Consider the following 20,622-nt stretch of genomic DNA (forward strand, 5'->3'; position numbering starts at 1 on the left):
CTCAAGAGTGTTTGACCAGTAAATGAGGAGTTTAGGAGTTTCTCCAGGTTTCTGTTGGTACCAGGAGATACCTTGCTTGCTCTGATAAATATAAGGGGGTTGACTCAGTTTGCATGCCAGACTGACTGATTCTCCTACATTGGCAGCTTTCATTGAAGGAGTCTGAGTCACAGTGACCTGACTGCTTGATCCTGAAAACAGAAACACACAAACAGACTGAAAGTGAAGGCCTTCATTGTCTCACATGTACATCTGGAAATCTCTGTGAAAGGACAGATGTGTTACTCATTACATCACATAAACACATAGAATCCCTTTTTTCAGGTGTTGTTTTAACTGAAACTCAACAGTGTAAAACACAAACAGGGACTTGGTAGAAACAATGTGCAGGTGGGGAAACACAAACTGGTGAGATCAGAGAAAGTTCTTTCAGGAGAGGAAAAGTTGAGATGAGGAAAACAAGGAAGACAGTGAATCATCTCTGCCGGTCTTACCTTGAATAAAGGCAGCACATGTCAGGATGAAAATGCTGCTCCAACACATGGTTTTTACCTTTGCTGTCACAATGAACAAGTGTTGGTGGCTTTGTTTTGGACTTGCAGAGTTATAAAGGTTTCATGAGCACTGAAGCATGTCCTTCAAATAAGAAGTGTCCTCTCTATGCAAATGAGCTTCCTGGTGAGACTGCTGTTAGTAGCAGATGTGTATATCAAGTCCTGTGAGGACACACCGTCTTGTGTGTGCTCCAGCCACTTATTACTGTAGTCACCACCACCTTCTGTGACTAATGCCAAGTTAGATGAAGAAGAAATGATCCTGGATTAATTACACTCTTTAACACTTTCATTTCATTGTATTGTTTGTGGTGATGTGTGGGTGTCAGTTGTGGTCCATGTGTGTATTGTGCTGCAGAGTTTAATGTGTACCAAAAACAAATTCCACCAGCCTTGTACACGTGGCTAATAAAACAATCCAGTCTAATCTAATCTGCGGGTGGGAACCGGATATGTGTGTTTGCCCTGGTCGCTGGAATAGCGCCTCCTCTGGTCCGTCGTGACGACTGTTCGAGGGGAGAGGGGGAACAGCGTGATCCTTCTACACGCTATGTCCCCCTGGTGAAACTCCTCACTGCCAGGTGAAAAGAAGCGGCTGGTGACTCCACATATATGGGAGGAGGCACGTGGTAGTGTGCAGCCCTCCCCGGATGGGCAGAGGGGGTGGAGCAGAGACTTGGACGGCTCAGAAGAGTGGGGTAATTGGCCGGATACAATTGGGGAGAAGGGGTCCTCGGTGGTGTAGCGGTCTAAGCATCGGCTTTGGGTCGACGCAGTTTCCCACTGGGGACCGGCGCTCGCGCCCCGGTCTCGTCAGCCTATGGCCGGAATCGAGCGCCGTCTTCGGGAGGGGGGCGGAGTCGGCTTGGGTTCGTCACATGAATGCGCCTCTGGTTGTGTGGGGAAAAGCAGTGGTTCGGCCTGGAGTCGCCTTGTCCCGAAAGCGGGGCGGCGTCTCCTTCCAGACCGCCACCCGGAGAGATGCAGTTGGCGAACGCATGCAGTACGATGGTGGGTGTTTGAATTAAAATAGGGGTCGATTGGCCACTAAATTGGGGGGAAAAGGGAAAAATCAGAAATAAATTAATTAGCAATTGGGAAGAAAAAGGGGAAAAACAAACAATGAAGAAAAAACAACCTTCGTTCAGGCTTTTCAATTCATGTCCAAATACAAGCTCCCCTACATATACAAATAACCTCCCTGAAATCAGTGGCTATTGTCCAACATTCTTGACTGTTGTGTCCGGAGATGAACTTAATCCCAAATCAAGTATTGTCTGGGAAGATCTGTGCAGCAGTAAGAACCAAACAGGCGAGAACAAGACTGGCTGCCAACTGAAGCCACAGGACAAGTTCTGTTGTCCACAGTGTCTCTGCACAGACAGCGGCCCAGCTAGCAGCAACCTTCATCCCGCACTGGCTGACCTAACCCATGAGCTCTAGTACTGTTTTAAAGAACACTTTTACTCTCATGTTCAGAGAGGGTTTTCACATGTTCATCATGTCAAATAATGTGCCTATAAGGTGAAAGGTTAACTAGGACACAACGTTTCAACTGCACGCATTCAGAGGATGTTGTCAGGCCACAGATCATGTTGCACGATAACAAAGGAAGAACATTCTCAAAGCTACATTTACAACATGTTTTCAGCATGTTACCGAGGCCTCAGATTACACAACGTGTTCTATAAAACGTTCCTGTAGTGTGTCCAAAGGAGTTGAATCAAGTGCAACTGGACTTGGTACATATCCGTGAAGACGTTTCGCCTCCGATCCACGAGGCTTCATCAGTTCGTGCCTTTCTGACTAGACCAAGCTAGTCTTACTGGCTGGTGATGAGACTCAGATATTTATCCTCTTTGGAGTCGTCATCAGAGCTAATGATGTCCATGGCTCTTTGTGATCCGATGTTAAGCAGCGACGGTCAAACACCTGAGGGGAGCTTTAAAAACCTGCAGCTGCCCCAGTTGGACCTTTGTGAAAACTGCAACTCGTTCCAGAAAGACCAACCAGGTGAGCGATGAGGAGAAGAGGAACAGAAGGAATAACATAGTCATCCCGTATGTTTCTGGGGTCTCCGAGAAACTCAGGAGAATGTTTAACAAACACCGCATCCCGGTATACTTCAAACCCAGCAACCCACTCCGACAAAGACTGGTTCATCCCAAAGACCGGGTACCACACACCCAGAGGTGGAAAGTAACGAAATACATTTACTCACGTTACTGTATTGAATACTTTTTTGTGTATTTTGTATTTTTTAAGTACAATTTAAAATTAGTATTTTGTATTTTACTTGAGTACATTTTGACTCAAGTATTGTACTTAGTTACTTTATAAATCCTATCCGTTACTGAGTAAAAATAACAATTCAACCTACAGGGGAAAAATACGCGCCAGAACCACAGACAGTAAACCAATGGCCAGAACCAACAGTGACAAATGATGACGTGTTAGCACTGGCGCGTGAACATGGAGGGCGCCCGCGGACAAGCTAGGTTAGTGGGCGCGAAGTTTTTAGTTTCTAGTGCTAGAATGGAGGTCGACAAAGCAGGCACGGCCAGCGGTCGCGGTCCAGAAGACCCGGACCTAGAAATAATAGATGAAGCTCAAGCTGAAACATCGAAGTCTGTAGAACTGGATGCAGAAACAAATCCTTGGCCACATTTGGAAGATTTCTTTTTGTTCAAGCTTAGGAAAGGCAACAGCATCATCGTGCAGTGCAAGATGGGCCTCCCAGCAGTGAAGTACCTGTCTGCTTTCAACAAGTCCACTTCACATCTGCAGAAGCATGTGTTGGTAAGTATTTCTGCTGTCTCGTTAGTAGTTTCATTTAATATAGCCAACCCAGGCTCACCCCATTTCGTGGGCATTTTTATGCTAGCACCTGCAACCACTGACAGTAGAAGAAACCCACAGCTAGCCAGCACATTCTAATTAGCTGCTATGCTAACATAATCAAACACGTGACACATCATTAAGTACCAAATGAACTCGCTGCAGCCGACAACCCGCACGTTTATCGTACTTCAAACAGATACAAAACGCGTAATGTATATTTGCAATCTGTTTAAGTCTTTAGGACATTGGCTAAATTTGAATAACAGCTAGCCCCTGGTACTTGAGTGTGTAAAGGCTAGCTGTTAGTTGCTAGTAGTCTTGAGTGGACTCGGGCACATTAGCCTTGGTTAAATTTAGCTGCTATGAATAGTCGGTGTTACCCCGTCGAAATTGCCACGGGTTTCAGTTTGATTGTGTCTTTGAATTTACAGTCAAATCAAATGTATCAGCTGTGTTAACAGAGAGGGTTGTAGTGTGAGGCACTTTGCCTAACCAACATTACAGGGCACTCAGCGCTCCTCCACTATAGGCGGGGAGCTAAGGGGCCTTACTGTGCACCCTCCTGACAATCGAACCAAACCAACTTTTTTTAAAAGCCTCTGACCATGCTGAACATGTTAACAAGTGTTAACATTGAAAATTCTGGGTTGCATTTCATGTTTCAGGTACTCAATGCATTTCAATGTATTTCCCTCCATTGGAAATGCATCACAATTACAGGAACATGACTCTCCATGAGCAAGGGGAAAGTGTGACATCTGTCTTTGCAAGTTTAATCACATCTAGTGATAAATGTATGGTTTTAGTGGTATTATTGGCTTTCTCTAAATAATAAAGGCCAAAATGTGAAGTCTTTCTACTCGATTTACAAGGCAAATCAAGTAGAAAGACTTTAAATGTTGGTCTCTACTATTATGGAAAGCCAATAATACCACGGAAACCATACATTTTCCAAATTTAAAAAAACTCTCTGAAACTCAACACTGGCCTGCTTGCTTCAGCTGCCTGCGAGCGGCTTTTCAGTTGTGCTGGATTACTGTTCACTGCAAAGACAGCAAGGATGAGCTCAACTAACTTTGGAAATCAGCTGCTGCTTAAACTGAACAAGACGTTTGTAGACTAGGTTATAGGTAACTCAGGGTGTCTCAAAACTAGCGACCTTGATTTGTAGTATAACAGCTGTTGCTGTTGGTATTGACATGTATGTTGTTGTAATTACACTTACTTATATTTTAAGTTTTAACTTTTCAAGGAGCTATTTTAATTTTGAATTTCATTATACGTTTTATAATTACCAATTAATGAATATATAACTTGATAGAAAAAAATCCACTCGACATGTCAATAGGAGATTATTTTGTACACAAAACCAACGAAAATATTTTAAGTGGCAAATTCTTACTTACATACTTGTTGTGGCAGTTTTATGTTAATTTATTTAAAGAAGGTAATAATCACACCATTAATGATCATTTTATTTTAAATATTGCACCATTATTATTATTATTATTATTGTTATTATTATTATTATTGTTATTATTATTATTATTATTAATAGTATTATTCTTGTTATTGTTATTGTTATTGTTAATTATTTCCAGTGTTTTCTGTTTCCTCCAAAAAACATTTCCCTTGGGATTGAGATTCTTTCTCACTACACATACAACCAAATAGTTTTAACACCAAAAATGTTAAAATTGGACACAACATTGACAAATGATAAAAACCAAAAGAAAAAGAAAAATTAGGTCATTCTAAAATATGACTGCTTTTATTAAACTTTAAATAAATGTCAGGATGATATTTTGAAAAGATATTTGGGCAGCAAATTCTCAATGTCGTTAAGTAAAACTTCTGCTTTCAAAACTGAACAAAATATTTTCTAATTTATAACTTTTCAAGGAATTATTTTAATTTTGAATTTGATTATACGTTTTATAATTGCCACTAAATAAATATATAACTTGATAGACAAAATAAATCCAGTAAATATGTCAGTAGGAGATTATTTTGTACACAAAACCAACGAAAACATTTTAAGCGACAAATTCTTACTTACATACTTGTTTTGGCAGTTTTATGTTAATTTATTTAAAGAAGGTGGTAATCACACCATTAATGATCATTTGATTTAATTATTGCACCATGTAGGTGAACACATCATTAAACACGTTGGTGCATCAGGTTATATTTGGTTAAAATCATAATTCTTTACATTGCTCTCAAACAACAAGGCAACGTGACTGAAAACTCTGAAATCAGCAGTTTTCTAAACATATTGTGTGAAGCACCGACTTTTATCAATGGATGACCACATTTATTTTGTCCATTTTCTGAGGAGGCTAAACTCTGGTTTCATAGGTTGGGGGATTCAGTAATTGTTCAAAGTAAATCTCACACTTTCATGTCATGTAGGATTTACTTTCCATTTTATTGAAATGGTACTTTTTGTGTGATCATAGTATGTATACAGATGTGAGGACAACAAAAGTGAAACACTGACAAAACTGACAAATTTGAAAAGAATATTTAATATTTTTTATTTTTGCATTAGTATGAAACCAGTAATACAATAACAATAATAGAATAGAAAAACAGACAATGCAACTAATACCATATATTAGAAGAAGACCAACAACAACATAGTACTACAATTATATTTTTGTTATTATTATTATTATTATTATTATTATTACTATTATTATTGTTATTATCATTATTGTTATTAATGGTGATGTTGTTGTTATAGAGCTTACCGTATGTCCCAGCTGGCAGATCAGTCACTGTGAAACAGAGGGAGGTTTTTGTACGGCTCTCTATCACCGTGTGAACACCCACTGACTATTGATACTGTGGAGACTCTGACAGTAGTAAACTGCTGTATCCTCAGCCTGGACTCCACTGATGGTCAGGGTGAAGTCAGTCCCAGACCCACTGCCACTAAACCTCGATGGAGTTCCTGACTGAAGAGTGTTTGCGTAATAAATGAGGAGTTTAGGAGTTTCTCCAGGTTTCTGTTGGTACCAGAAGAAACAGAGTCTCGTGCCACTACCACAACCAGTATCAGCAGGTTGACTCAGTTTGCATGCCAGACTGACTGATCCTCCTACATTGGCAGCTTTCATTGAAGGAGTCTGAGTCACAGTGACCTGACTGCTTGATCCTGAAAACAGAAACACACAAACAGACTGAAAGTGAAGGCCTTCATTCTCTCACATGTACATCTGGAAATCTCTGTGAAAGGACAGATGTGTTACTCATTACATCACATAAACACATAGAATTCCTTTTTTCAGGTGTTGTTTTAACTGAAACTCAACAGTGTAAAACACAAACAGGGACTTGGTAGAAACAATGTGCAGGTGGGGAAACACAAACTGGTGAGATCAGAGAAAGTTCTTTCAGGGGAGGAAAAGTTGAGATGAGGAAAACAAGGAAGACAGTGAATCATCTCTGCCGGTCTTACCTTGAATAAAGGCAGCACATGTCAGGATGAAAATGCTGCTCCAACACATGGTTTTTACCTTTGCTGTCACAATGAACAAGTGTTGGTGGCTTTGCTTTGGACTTGCAGAGTTATAAAGGTTTCATGAGCACTGAAGCATGTCCTTCAAATAAGAAGGGTCCTCTCTATGCAAATGAGCTTCCTGGTGAGACTGCTGTTAGTAGCAGATGTGTATATCATGTCCTGTGAGGACACACCGTCTTGTGTGTGCTACAGCCACTTATTACAGTAGTCACCACCACCTTCTGTGACTAATGCCAAGTTAGATGAAGAAGAAATGATCTTGGATTAAGAACACTCTATAACACTTCGTAACACCTTGAGAAGTTATGTGAAATTGTCATGCTTTAATTTCATGATATTCAGATTATACTGTTCACACACTCGAACACAAATCCAGTTCATGATGAAACTGGAAGAAAAAAAAAACTTCTCTCCGGGTTTTTCATTTATGTCCAAATACAAGCTCCCCTACATATGCAGATCTTCTTGTTTGTCTTTCAGCTTGTTTCCTGTTTCTCAGGGGTCACCACAGTGGATTTTACAGTTTCCATCGTACTGATGGAAACTGGGCGCAGCATCAATGGAGGCCGTTGTTAACCCAGGCCTTGACAGATCCGGTCTGGTCTTGTCCTCACCTTTAAGACCCTTAATAACCTAGCTCCTTCATATCTTTCTGAACTCCTTCATATCCACACGCCCTCCCACACTCTCAGATCCTCTTCTGCTCTCTAACTCACTGCACCTTTGGCCCGCTTGACTACCATGGGGTCTAGAGCCTTCAGTCATTCTGCCCCCCGCCTATGGACCTCTCTCCCACAAGACAGTCACAAGACTGACTCTCTTTCAACCTTCAAATCTCATCTCAAAACGCACCTTTTCAAACTGGCCTATTCAGTCTGATCCACGCTTCATTGAGTTTGGTGCAGATGATGATGTTATACTTATCTGTTGTGTTAACTTCTTATTGTCTACCTGCTTTGTTTTGATGCTCTGCTGTCTGATACAGTGCTGCTTGTTTTTTACTGTGTTCTGTAAGGTGTCCACAGATAAAATGTTTTATTATTATCATCATCATCATCATTATTATTATTATTATTTATTTACTTATTTTGCTTTTTTTATCAGCAAAACGGTTTGACAAAACTCACGCTGGATACCCTTCCTGAAACAACCAGTAACCCTCTGGACGGGGGCACAGGTAAAGCACAGGATGGCGCCACATATACAAATAACCTCCCTGAAATCAGTTGCTATTGTCTAACATTCCTGATTGTTGTGTCCAGAGATGAACTTAATCCCAAATCAAGTATTGTCTGAGAAGATCTGTGCACCAATAAGAAACAAACAGGCGAGAACAAGACTGGGTGCTAACTGAAGCTACAGTCTACTACTACTACTACTACTACTACTACTACTACTACTACTACTACTACTACTACTACTACTACTGCTACTACTACTACTACTGCTACTACTACTGCTACTACTACTGCTACTACTACTACTACTACTGCTACCACTACTTCTACTACTACTGCTACTACTACTACTACTGCTGCTACTACTACTACTACTGCTACTACTACTACTACTACTGCTACTAATACTACTACTACTACTTCTACTAATACTGCTACTACTTTCGGCTGCTCCTGTTAGGGGTCGTCACTGCAGATCATCCATTTCAGTCTAAGTCTAAGACAGTCTAAGTCTAAGTCAGTTTAAGTCTAAGACAGGGGCATGGACACACGTGTTGTTGCATCATGGTACCTTTTTTGTTTCTAAACTGTGTTGAAACAGATAAATTGTGTTCCACTTGATGTCAGACGTCAGAAATTCTAGCTGGTTGGTCACAAAAAGAAGTGCTGCGCCTCCCAGTGGCCACACTGGAAATAACAGGGGACAAATATGGACACCCACAAGACACTGACGTTAATATGGCTGGTATTACGTCAGTAATATTTGGCAATGTAAACTGGCCCATTACCAAAGAAATGTATCAGCTGTGTTGTAAATTAATATTTCAAACTTGTGTTTGGCCATTTAACAAAAGTTTTTATTTTTCATAAAGTTGAGACCAGTCAATGTTGAAAATCAAAATTATATGTATTTAAGAGAAGACATTGTGAATAAAGCTGTGTACTATTATGCTATACAGCCTTGCTGAGCTCTAATAAGTGCATCTTGGTGACCTACAGACTGAAAAGAAACGCTCTGAGTTTCACACTTCAACTTAAAGGACCAGACCCCATTTTTCCAGTAAGAAGTTGAAATTTCGGACTTTCCAGCACATCCGGAACACATAAGTGCATAGTGTAGTATATGTTTTTGTGCTCGCATTAAAATGTGTACTCACAACTCTTTTAACAGAGATACGTATGTATGTGTTTATTGAAGACGTTGATCACTTCTCCTACTTCGGCAGCCTTCTCTCCTCAAAAACTGACATCGAGTCTGAGGTCAACCATCTCCTGAGTTGTGTCAGTGGTGCTTATGCCAGACTCAGTAAGAGTCTTTGAAGACCGAGACCTAAAGGCCCATACAAAACTCCTGGTCTACAGAGGGGTGGTTCCCCCCACCCTGCTGTATGAAGCAGAGTCATGGACCACCTACAGCAGGCACCTGAGAGTCCTGGAACAATACCGCCAAAGATCCTTATGAAAGATGCTGAGGATCAGCTGGAAGGACAGACGCACCAACAGCAGTGTTCTGGAAGAAGCCAACATGACTAGCATCACCACCACAATAATGCAGCACCAACTCTGATGGACAGGCCGTGTCATCCGCATGGCCAACACACGTCTCCCCAAAGAGATCCTGTACCCCAGCTGAAGGAAGGTCAGTGAGCTCCCGGCAGGCAAAAGAAAAAAACCGTTCCAAGGACAATATAAAGCCCAGTCTGAAGAAATTCACCATCACATCGAGCACCTGGGAAGACATTGCACTGGATAGATGCTCCTGGAAGAAATCCGTGCAGGAGGTAGCTGCATGTCATGGAATGGAGCTCCACTGTGCTGCAGAGAAAAAGCGACAGCACCACAAGGAGACAGAGAACAAGACTCAACCACCACCACCAACCACCACCACTTTCCCCTGTCCACACTGCACCAAAGTATGTGGATCGCAGATCTGCCTCTACAACCATCTGAAGACCCACAAGTAGACAAACCAATTGAGAGGACAGTCATACTCGCTTCGAGTGACCGCCGATGATGATGATGATGATGATGATGATGATGATGCATGTGTGTACGTATGTACTTAAGTTTTATGATAACTGTTGCTCAATTCTGATGGTTGTAAAGCACTTTGGCACAAACCTGGCTTGGTGTTGAGTTGCTCTAAAAATAAATGTGACATGACAGGAACATGTTATAGGAAATGTTCCATCATCTCAGCCTCAATAACATTCTCAAACATGTTATGAATGTTGCAGTGAGAATATTATTCCTTTATTTTGAAACATTGTTGGGAATGTTTCATGAAATAAAATTATATAATCTGCTACCTCAACAATGTCCCCAACACATCCTCACAATGCTGCAGACAAAAACTTCTACCTGTGTTAGAATACCACACTACAGGAAGTCTGTGAATGTTCTCATTTATCCAGGTCATGGTTGTCCAAAGGAATTGAATCGAGTGCAGCTGGATTTGGTACATATCCGTGAAGACTTTTCGCCCCTCATCCAAGAGGATTCATCAGTTCGTGCCTTTCTGACTAGACCAAGCTAGTCTGACTGGCTGGTGATGAAACTCAGATATTTATCCTCTTTGGAGTCATTATCAGAGCTATTGATGTCAATGGCTCTTTGTGATCCGATGTTAAGCAGCGACGGTCGTTGGAGGTGTTAGTTTTGGCTTCGTTAGTGCTCCATTCAGTGGTCATGAGTCGTTGGAGCCGTTAGTGAGCGACTGTTGTTCTTGGAGGCTAGGCTTCTTGAGTCTCCTGGGTAGAGATGAAAGGACGGCATTGTAAGTGGGAGGTAGGTGGTGTGGCAGACCTCCTTCTCTGTTGAGGGATGGTTTTTCCAGTTTCGCATAGATGGCTTCCTTCACCCCTCTTTCAAACCATCTATCTTCCCTGTCCAAAATGTGTACGTTGCTGTCCTGGAAGGAGTGTGTCTTCTCCTTTAGGTGTAGATAGACTGCTGAGTCTTGTCTTGAGGAGTTTGGCCTTCTGTGTTGGGCCATCCGTTTGTGTAGTGGTTGTTTTGGTTTCTCCTATGTATAGGTCAGTGCAATCCTCATTACATTGTACAGCATACACCAGATTGCTTTTCATGGTGTGTGGTACATGGTCTTTGGGATGAACCAGTCTTTGTCGGATTGTGTTGCTGGGTTTGAAGTATACCGGGATGCGGTGTTTGTTGAAAATTCTCCTGAGTTTCTCGGAGACCCCAGAAACATACGGGATGACTATGTTATTCCTTCTGTTCCTCTTCTCCTCATCGCTCACCTGGTTGGTCTTTCTGGAACGTGTTGCAGTTTTCACAAAGGTCCAACTGGGGTAGCCGCAGGTTTTTAAAGCTTCCCTCAGGTGTTTGTGTTCTTCCCGTTGGGCCTGAGTGCTGCTGGGCACATTATCAGCTCTGTGTTGCAGAGTTCTGATGACGCTCAGTTTGTGTTCCAGAGGGTGGTGTGAGTCGAAAAGTAGATATTGGTCTGTGTGTGTAGGTTTCCTGTAAACCCCAATGTGGAGGCTCCTGTCTTCCCCAATGTGGACGTCACAGTCCAAGAAGGGCAAACTGTTGTACTTTACGCCTTCCCTTGTGAACTTAATGTTCTTGTCCACTGAGTTGATGTGTTTGGTAAACGCTTACACCTCTTATGTTTGGATTTTGACCCATGTGTCGTCCACATATATGAACCAGTGGCTCGGAGGTGTTCCTCTGAAGAAGTTCAGTGCCCTGTGTTCTACCTCTTCCATATATAAGTTGGCCACAATGGGAGATACCGGTGAGCCCATTGCACAGCCGTATTTCTGTCTGTAAAACTGGCCCCTGAATTGGAAATATGTAATGTTGTAGTTGGCAAATCTGGTCTGGGCTGAGGTTGGTCCTATTGTGGAGGTGTTGTCACGTAGCAAACGTTGCCTCACAGTTTCCAAAGCCTCCATGGCTGGGATGCAGGTGAATAACGAGGTCACGTCGTAGGATACCATGGTTTCATCCGGTTCCAGTTTTACGCCTTGGACCTTGTCCTCGAAATCAATGGAGTTTTGGATATGGTGAGGTGTTTCGCCCACTAAAGGGGTCAAAATGTTGGAACTCCATCGAGGTTTAGCGGCAGTGGGTCTGGGACTGACTTCACCCTGACCATCGGTGGAGTCCAAGCTGAGGATACAGCAGTTTACTACTGTCAGAGTCTCCACAGTATCAATAGTCAGGCTGTGTTCACACGGTGATAGAGAGCCGTACAAAAACCTCCCTCTGTTTCACAGTGACGGATCAGACAACTGGGACATACGGTAAGCTCTATAACAACAATGATAATAACAATAATAACAACAATAATAATAATGATAATAATATAATAATAAAAATCACAATAATAATAATGACAATAATATAACAATAATAATGACAACAAACAATAATAAAAATAATAATAATAATAGTAATAATAATAGTAATAACAACAATAATATTAATAACAATAATAAATATAGCCGCAAGCGGCGATTAATGGGGTCCAAGCAGTATTGCAGCCGCCATGTGTCCGATCTGTTTCATATTTGGTACATGGCTTCTATGTGCCACAAAGAATAAGCCTGTCAAGTTTCATGAAGATTGGCCGTTCACACTAGCAGATATTAGCTGCTGAATTTTGATTGGCTGTTTGGCAGCCATATTGGTAATCCAACCAATCAGCACTTTATGCAATTTAGCCAAATGGGTCCAAGTGTAAGTATACCAAATTTCAGATTTTTTGATAAAGCGGTTTTTGAGATGTCGGATTACTTGGGTCGCCTGTGTCCTAGACGATTACCGTAATTTTTAAAAATGTCGTAACACTTCCATTGCTTCAGAAACATGTGCCAGAGTTTCCAAAACTGGACCAGACGGTGTCTGATTTCTTGCGTCCTAGCCGACTGCCGTAAAAAGAAAAAGTATGTCGTTATACCCAGGTGTCCTGGCACGTGGTATGTAGAGCTGCAGCGCTTCCACACCAAATAAGTCAAAATAGCGGGCAAACTATATGACTGACATAGGTGGTCCCAATAGTAAAGTTGTTGAGCACATTGAGATGCATGGGTCGATTACGTTTTGTGTTGATCTGACTTATGCTGTGGGAGTTATGGCCTTTTAAGCATGACCCTTTGTTATAGCGCCACCATCTGGCTGACATGGGTGATTTGTAGTGCCAGAGTAGGGGGGACCGTATGAATCCACCTACCAAATTTGGTTGGTCTAGGACTTATGGTTGCTGAGCCTCAGACACATTTAGCTGAGAAACCGCGCCCAAACTAATACAAGTCAAAATGGCGGGCAAACTATATGGCTGACATATGTGGTCCCAATAACAAAGTTGTAGAGCACATTCAGATGCATAGGTCTGTGCAGTTTTGTGTTGATCTGACTTATGGTGTGGGAATTACGCATGACCCTTTGTTATAGCACCACCATCTGGCTGACATAGGTGATTTGTGGTGCCTGAGTAGTGGGGGGCCATATTAATCCACGTACCAAAGTTGGTTGGTCTAGGACTTACGGTTGCTGAGCCTCACACACTTTTAGCGGAGAAAAATAATAATAATCCTAACAAATACAATAGGGTTCCAGCAGCTTCGCTGCTTGGACCCCTAATAATAATGTACAAATGTTCCTGTCATGAGTAATATTAGTATTGTGGCGGACACTAGGGGCTATGCCTCTCACCCAGCAGGACTGTTAGCTGGGGGCGTGGTTTACGTTTCCGGGGCTTGCTGCTGCAGGGTTGTTCCTGCTGCGGTTGGGTTTTGGAGTTGAGGAATAAACATCAAACTCGCCTTCGTCCGCTGTGTTTTTCCCCATCCTGCCACATTGGTGACCCCGAATTGAACATGTTTGGAGCAGAAGAGGAGTGTGAATCCACTTCGGCCACGCCGCCCCAACTCTCACAGCCGGCCGTTCTCGCCGCGGCTGTGAAGCTCCCAGAGTTCTGGCAGAGCGACCCGGCTTCGTGGTTCCAGCATGTCGAGGCGCTGTTCCACCTGCGTGGAATCTCCGCGGACGACTCCAGATACTATTTGGTCGTCGCTGCGCTGGACCAGCAGTCCACACGCCGGGCCATGCAAACATCTTCTGCTCCGGAGGTACAGCCTATCTGCCGCAGTGAGGGCAGATAGAATCCTTTCCCTATCCGGTTTGGGCGACGGGACGGCTGTGGATCTCATGGACAATATGCTGTCGCTGCTAGGCTCAGACGAAGGTGGATTCCTTTTCCCGCACGTTTTCATGCGCCAGCTCCCGTCTCCTGGGCGCGCGGCTTTGGCTAACTCCCCGTGTCTGGCTGCTGGTGACTGCCGAGGTTTGGCTGAGGAGGCCGATCGGGTCCTGCTGGCTACCAGACGGTTCTCTGTGCAGAGTGTGGCATCGGAGCCTCTCCAGCCGGCGTCGGAGGACGCGGACCCGGCAGTGGTGGCTGGAGTGACTGCCCGGAGACGGCGCGGGAGCGGCCTCTGTTTCTTCCACCAGCGGTTCGGCGGCAAGGCGAGGCGCTGCGTCCCTCCGTGCACGTTTGAGGTGGCGGGAAACTCCCGGGCAGCGCTCGGTAGCAGCTGTGGGCGCTGGCGGACGTAGTGAGCTGCTCTTCATTAAGGACGCGATGTCAGGAAGACGGTTTCTGGTGGACTCAGGCTCACAAAAGAGCCTACTCCCTCCTGCTAAGACAGACAGGTCGGCCGAAGGCGGCGGCCCACTGTTGAGTGCAGCTAACGGTTCGTCCATTGCGACGTTTGGCACAAGGTTGGTGACTGTTTGCTTCCACGGGCGCCATTTTGAGTGGGACTTTGTAGTGGCCGCCATTACTGTTCCTATTATCGGCGCGGATTTTCAGTGTGCTAATGGTCTGCTGGTTGATGCTGCAAACCGCCGTTTAATTGATGCTGTGTCTTTCGCCACTTTTCCGTGCGAGACAGGGGGAGCCGGGCCGTTAACACACGCTAACTTTTTAGCATTAGGGGATGTTTTTCAACGTTTGCTAGCGGATTCTCCATCGGTGACTACACCTGCCTTTTCCACCGCGGTTACTAAACACGGGGTAGAACATTTCATTCCCACTCTGGGACCGCCAGTTTTTGCGCGCGCGCGGCGCCTCGACGTCTTATACCTTAGGTGGTCCTGCCATGTAGGCAGGACCACCTAAGGTATAAGACAACTAAGCTGCCTCTTAGACTGTGAAGTCCTACGATTAACAAAGTGCTGCTTGGACACCAGGAGGACAAATCAAATTCTGCTTAGGACCCCAACAAGACTTGAACAGGTCTTGTTCTCAGGTGACATGTCAGTAGCACCATATGAACCCGTTCCTTTTCTTCCATACGTGGTGTCAATTTATGGACCTTTTTCGATCTTCATCTTTGGTATTTCGGACATTTATGACAGATGCATCTTGAAAGGACACAGTTAAAACACAGGGAACTCTACACAGCATTTACAGTTGATGTGTAGGGATTCACAGAGGACATCTATTGCCTACAGGGGGCACACTACAGAGGACCATGCAGTCGGACAAAGGAAAAATGCAAAGTCTGAATGGACAAGAAAACGGAAATCCCTGTGGCGACTGGATCAACATTTTGGCCACAGGATGTCCATGGTGGACAATATGGCAAGCTGTTCCAGCTTTTAATGTCCTTTATTATCATCACCAATTCATTTTTTTACTTGTTAAAATATCCAATTTTCATATCAGAAATTGCATTTTAAGTAGTTATAATTAACTTTTAAGTAGTTGAAACACCAGTTGTTGATATAAGAGGTTCAGTTGTTGATGTCACACATTTCTTTTTTGATATCAACAATTATGTTCCAAATGTTGATATTGCAAAAAAAAAAAATATTTCAACGACTGGCACTTAAACTACTTAATAGCCCACTAATTTAAATTCCAGTTCTCACTGAAATGAATGGGGGAAAGTTGTAATCCTCAGTAGTTAGGATTTAATTTGATGTCAAGATTTGAATTGTTGATGTGCAAAATTACATTTTAACTTGTTAAAATATCATTTAGAATATAACTTTTGATAGACAGGATACTTAATTTAGAATATAACTTTTGATAGACAGGATAGTTAAAATATAATTTTTGATAGACAGGATAGCTAAAAGATAATTTAGAATATAACTTTTGATAGACAGGATAGTTAAAATATAATTTAGAATATAACTTTTGATAGGCAGGATAGTTAAAATATAATTTTTGATAGACAGGATAGCTAAAGGATAATTTAAAATATAACTTTTGATAGACAGGATACTTAAAATATCATTTAAAAGAAAACTTTTGATAGACAGGATAGTTAAAATATCATTTAGAATATGACTTTTGATAGACAGGATACTTAAAATATCATTTAAAATATAACTTTTTACAGACAGGATAGTTAAAATATAATTTAGACTATAACTTTTGATAGACAGGATAGTTAAAATATAATTTAGAATATAACTTTTGATATACAGGATAGTTAATTTAGAATATAACTTTTGATAGACAGGATAGTTAAAATATAATTTAGAATATAACTTTTGATAGACAGGATAGTTAAAATATCATTTAGAATATAACTTTTGCTAGACAGGATAGTTAAAATATCATTTAGAATATAACTTTTGATAGACAGGATACTTAAAATATCCTTTAAAATATAACTTTTGATAGACAGGATAGTTAAAATATCATTTAGAATATGACTTTTGATAGACAAGATAGTTAAAATATAATTTAGAATATAACTTTGATAGACAGGATAGTTAAAATATCATTTAGAATATAACTTTTGATAGACAGGATAGTTAAAATATAATTTAGAATATAACTTTTGATAGGATAGTTAATTTAGAATATAACTTTTGATAGACAGGATAGTTAAAATATAATTTAGAATATAAGTTTTGATAGACAGGATAGTTAATTTAGAATATAACTTTTGATAGACAAGATAGTTAAAATAGAATTTAGAATATAACTTTTGATAGACAGGATACTTAAAATATCATTTAAAATATAACTTTTGATAGACAGGATAGTTAAAATATCATTTAGAATATAATTTTTGATAGACAGGATACTTAAAATATAATTTAAAATATAACTTTTGATAGACAGGATAGTTAAAATATCATTTAGAATATAACTTTTGATAGACGGGATAGTTAAAATATAATTTATTATATAACTTTTGATAGACAGGATAGTTAATTTAGAATATAACTTTTGATAGACAGGATAGTTAAAATATAATTTTTGATAAACAGGATAGTTAAAAGATCATTTAGAATCTAACTTTTGATAGACAGGATACTTAAAATATCATTTAAAATATAACTTTGGTAGACAGGATAGTTAAAATATCATTTAGAATATAACTTTTGATAGACAGGATAGTTAACATATCATTTATTATATAACTTTTGATAGACAGGATAGTTAATTTAGAATATAACTTTTGATAGACAGGATAGTTAAAATATAATTTTTGATAGACAGGATAGTTAAAAGATAACTTAAAATCTAACTTTTGATAGACAGGATACTTAAAATATCATTTAAAATATAACTTTGGTAGACAGGATAGTTAAAATATCATTTAGAATATGACTTTTGATAGACAGGATACTTAAAATATCATTTAAAATATAACTTTTGACAGACAGGATAGTTAAAATATCATTTAGAATATAACTTTTAATAGACAGGATAGTTAAAATATAATTTAGAATATAACGTTTGATAGACAAGATAGTTAATTTAGAATATAACTTTCGATAGACAGGATAGTTAAAATATCATTTAAAATATAACTTTTGATAGACAGGATAGTTAATTTAGAATATAACTTTTGATAGACAGGATAGTTAAAATATAATTTTTGATAGACAGGATAGTTAAAAGATAATTTAGAATATAACTGTTGATAGACAGGATACTTAAAATATCATTTAAAATATAACTTTTGATAGACAGGATACTTAAAATATCATTTAGAATATGACTTTTGAGAGACAGGATAGTTAAAATATAATTTAGAATTTACCTTTGATAGACAGGATAGTTAAAATATCATTTAGAATATGACTTTTGATAGACAGGATAGTTAAAATATAATTTAGAATATAACGTTTGATAGACAGGATAGTTAATTTAGAATATAACTTTCGATAGACAGGATAGTTAAAATATCATTTAAAATATAACTTTTGATAGACAGGATAGTTAAAATAGAATGTGGATATCATGAGTTTGGTATTTTGCCTGGATACTTGTGATGTACAGTGGGATTATAAGTAGGCTGGTTGTCATCCAGTTTCTGATAAGGAAATGGCTAAGTGGTGGAGCTGGAGTAAAAACAGAGGGTTAAAAGCTAAAACTTCCTGCCATATACACTAATAAGGCTGAGCTGCGGCACGTGAGCGTGTTGAGCAGCAGCCATCGAGGTGTGTCAAGTGGAAAGGAGGTTTTTGTACGGCGTCTTAACCAGGCTCTATCACTGTGGATCACTTTTGGTGGCGGCACTGAGGTCATCGTCTCATGTAAGTGATTTCTCTTGTACATTTGTGTGTCCATAGTCATTTTCTACATTAGCTGCTTCTCACAACGTGTTACTACGTATGTCGAGTGTTGGTTTGGGAAAACAAAACTAGATTTTGATTTGTTTAATGATTCATTTGGAGTCAGTCGTGACATTTAACAGGACTCCAGGGTGGAAAGGCAGTGGCTGAATATTGTAAAGTAGTCCATGTTATTCTAACAACATCAGTATGCCGTAGCATCGTCACATAACTTGACATTACAGCTTTAGTCGACCATTGGTTAAAGCCTGAACAATGCTGTCAGTTTGGAAATCTTACAAGACAAACTGAAATCACAATCTTCAACACTGAGCTATTTATTCGACGTTTGGTCTCTAACCCGTGTATATTTTAGGTGTCTTGTATCAGTAAAAGCTGCAGAAATTGTTGCATGAGGATTGCACCGCAGCAGTGTAAATCAGCTGCAGGTACAATGGTGGTTAAATGAGCTTTACTCACACTGAACATGTTGAATAGAGGCTGCACACAGTGTACAGTCCCATGTAAAGCCGTGTTTAACTTACACATTTATAATCTGCTAAATCACTGGCAGTCTGAGAAATGAGCTCATTCATATTCACTTTATGTGCCACACACATTCATATACGCACACCTGAAAACTGCTTTTAAAACTAATTTTATTGTAAACTTGCAGAATATTTAACTGGTGATTTACAGCCTATGGCATATTGTTTATTTCATCCTTTATTTACTGTTAAGGTTGTAAAAAGTCATGTAAATTGTGAGTATTAGTTTAGTTTGTTGCCTTTAGTTACACACAGACGGGGCACATTGATACACATTTGTGTAAATGTGGCAGTTTAGCAGCATCACTCATTTTCAACTGTGGTCCTGCAGGTACAGTAGAGACGGCAGATTAAAGGAAACACACATAGACTACTGTACAAATAGATTATGAAAACACACTGCACACATAAACACATGGAGACAAAGACTACAACATGACACACTGATGCTGCATGTGCTTATTCACACAGCACAGTAGCATTAACATGGTCCTGGTGAGTAGTGGTGGTGCTGCAGTGCTCTCAGTAACACATAGTTCAGCAAGTCGGTGTATTCAGTTGTGTCTCTCTTTACAGCGGGGGTCTCAGTCAAACCCACCCTCTCCCTGCTCCCCCCCTCTTCTGAGGAGTTGTCCAAGGGCTCGGCCACGCTGTCCTGTCTGCTGAGCAGCTACTCCCCAAAAGGAGCGCTGGTGACTTGGCAGAAGGATGGGAGGGAGGTGACGGCGGGCGTCCTGACGGGACAAGAGGTGTGGAGCAGCACTGGGTACAGCCGCAGCAGCATCCTGACCCTCAGCAAAGCCAGCTGGGATGAAGGAGACCTCTACACCTGCTTGGTGGCCCACGATGGCCGCAGGCAGTCCACCGAGCTCAGGAGGACACAGTGCAGCGGCTAGAGAAACGCCCCCTACTGGCTGGAAGCAACCTTCCCTCAAATGCATGGGGTTATAAAAAGAGATTAATAAAAATGAGGCAGGAATGTGAACACAAAAGCCCCCTTGCAGCAGTTTCTAACATGTGCGTGCTTAGGTGTGTTGTAGTTAAGTGTGTAGGGGTGAGTTTGGGGAGAGGGGCACTTTGGTTAAGTTCATCTGTTGCTTCTACTGTTGGTTTCTGTTGCTGAATGTGTTCCTGCTTGTCTGCTGCTCAGAAGTTAATAAAGTTTTTGTCAAATGATCCAGTTTTGTATTTGTTGGTTTGTCATGAATTTACAAACTGTGGCACCAGCTAAAGCCGAAATAAAACCCCTTTAAATAATTTACAAATCCTGGCCAGCCCACAGCAGGCAGGCCTGTAATGTGGGTTTATAATCTGCTGTAGTAACAAGATAGGGACTCTAACCTGCGCTGTAGAGAGTTCATCCCAGTAATGACAATAAAGTGAGATGAGCTTTTACACTTGTGTCATAGCTGACA

At 40.9% G+C, this 20,622-nt stretch overlaps 1 gene segment (V, D, J or C); it reads left to right on the plus strand.

The window, feature by feature from the left end:
- Positions 1–3,281: 3,281 nt before the first annotated feature.
- Positions 3,282–20,329, plus strand: LOC130120413 (Ig lambda-2 chain C region-like). The segment is given in 5 exon segments: positions 3,282–3,353; positions 9,555–9,586; positions 12,169–12,299; positions 18,606–18,641; positions 19,784–20,329. Coding segments are annotated over 5 exon segments (591 nt in total).
- Positions 20,330–20,622: the final 293 nt, after the last annotated feature.

Source organism: Lampris incognitus, chromosome 11 (assembly GCF_029633865.1).
Source record: "Lampris incognitus isolate fLamInc1 chromosome 11, fLamInc1.hap2, whole genome shotgun sequence".
NCBI classification, from domain to species: domain Eukaryota; kingdom Metazoa; phylum Chordata; class Actinopteri; order Lampriformes; family Lampridae; genus Lampris; species Lampris incognitus.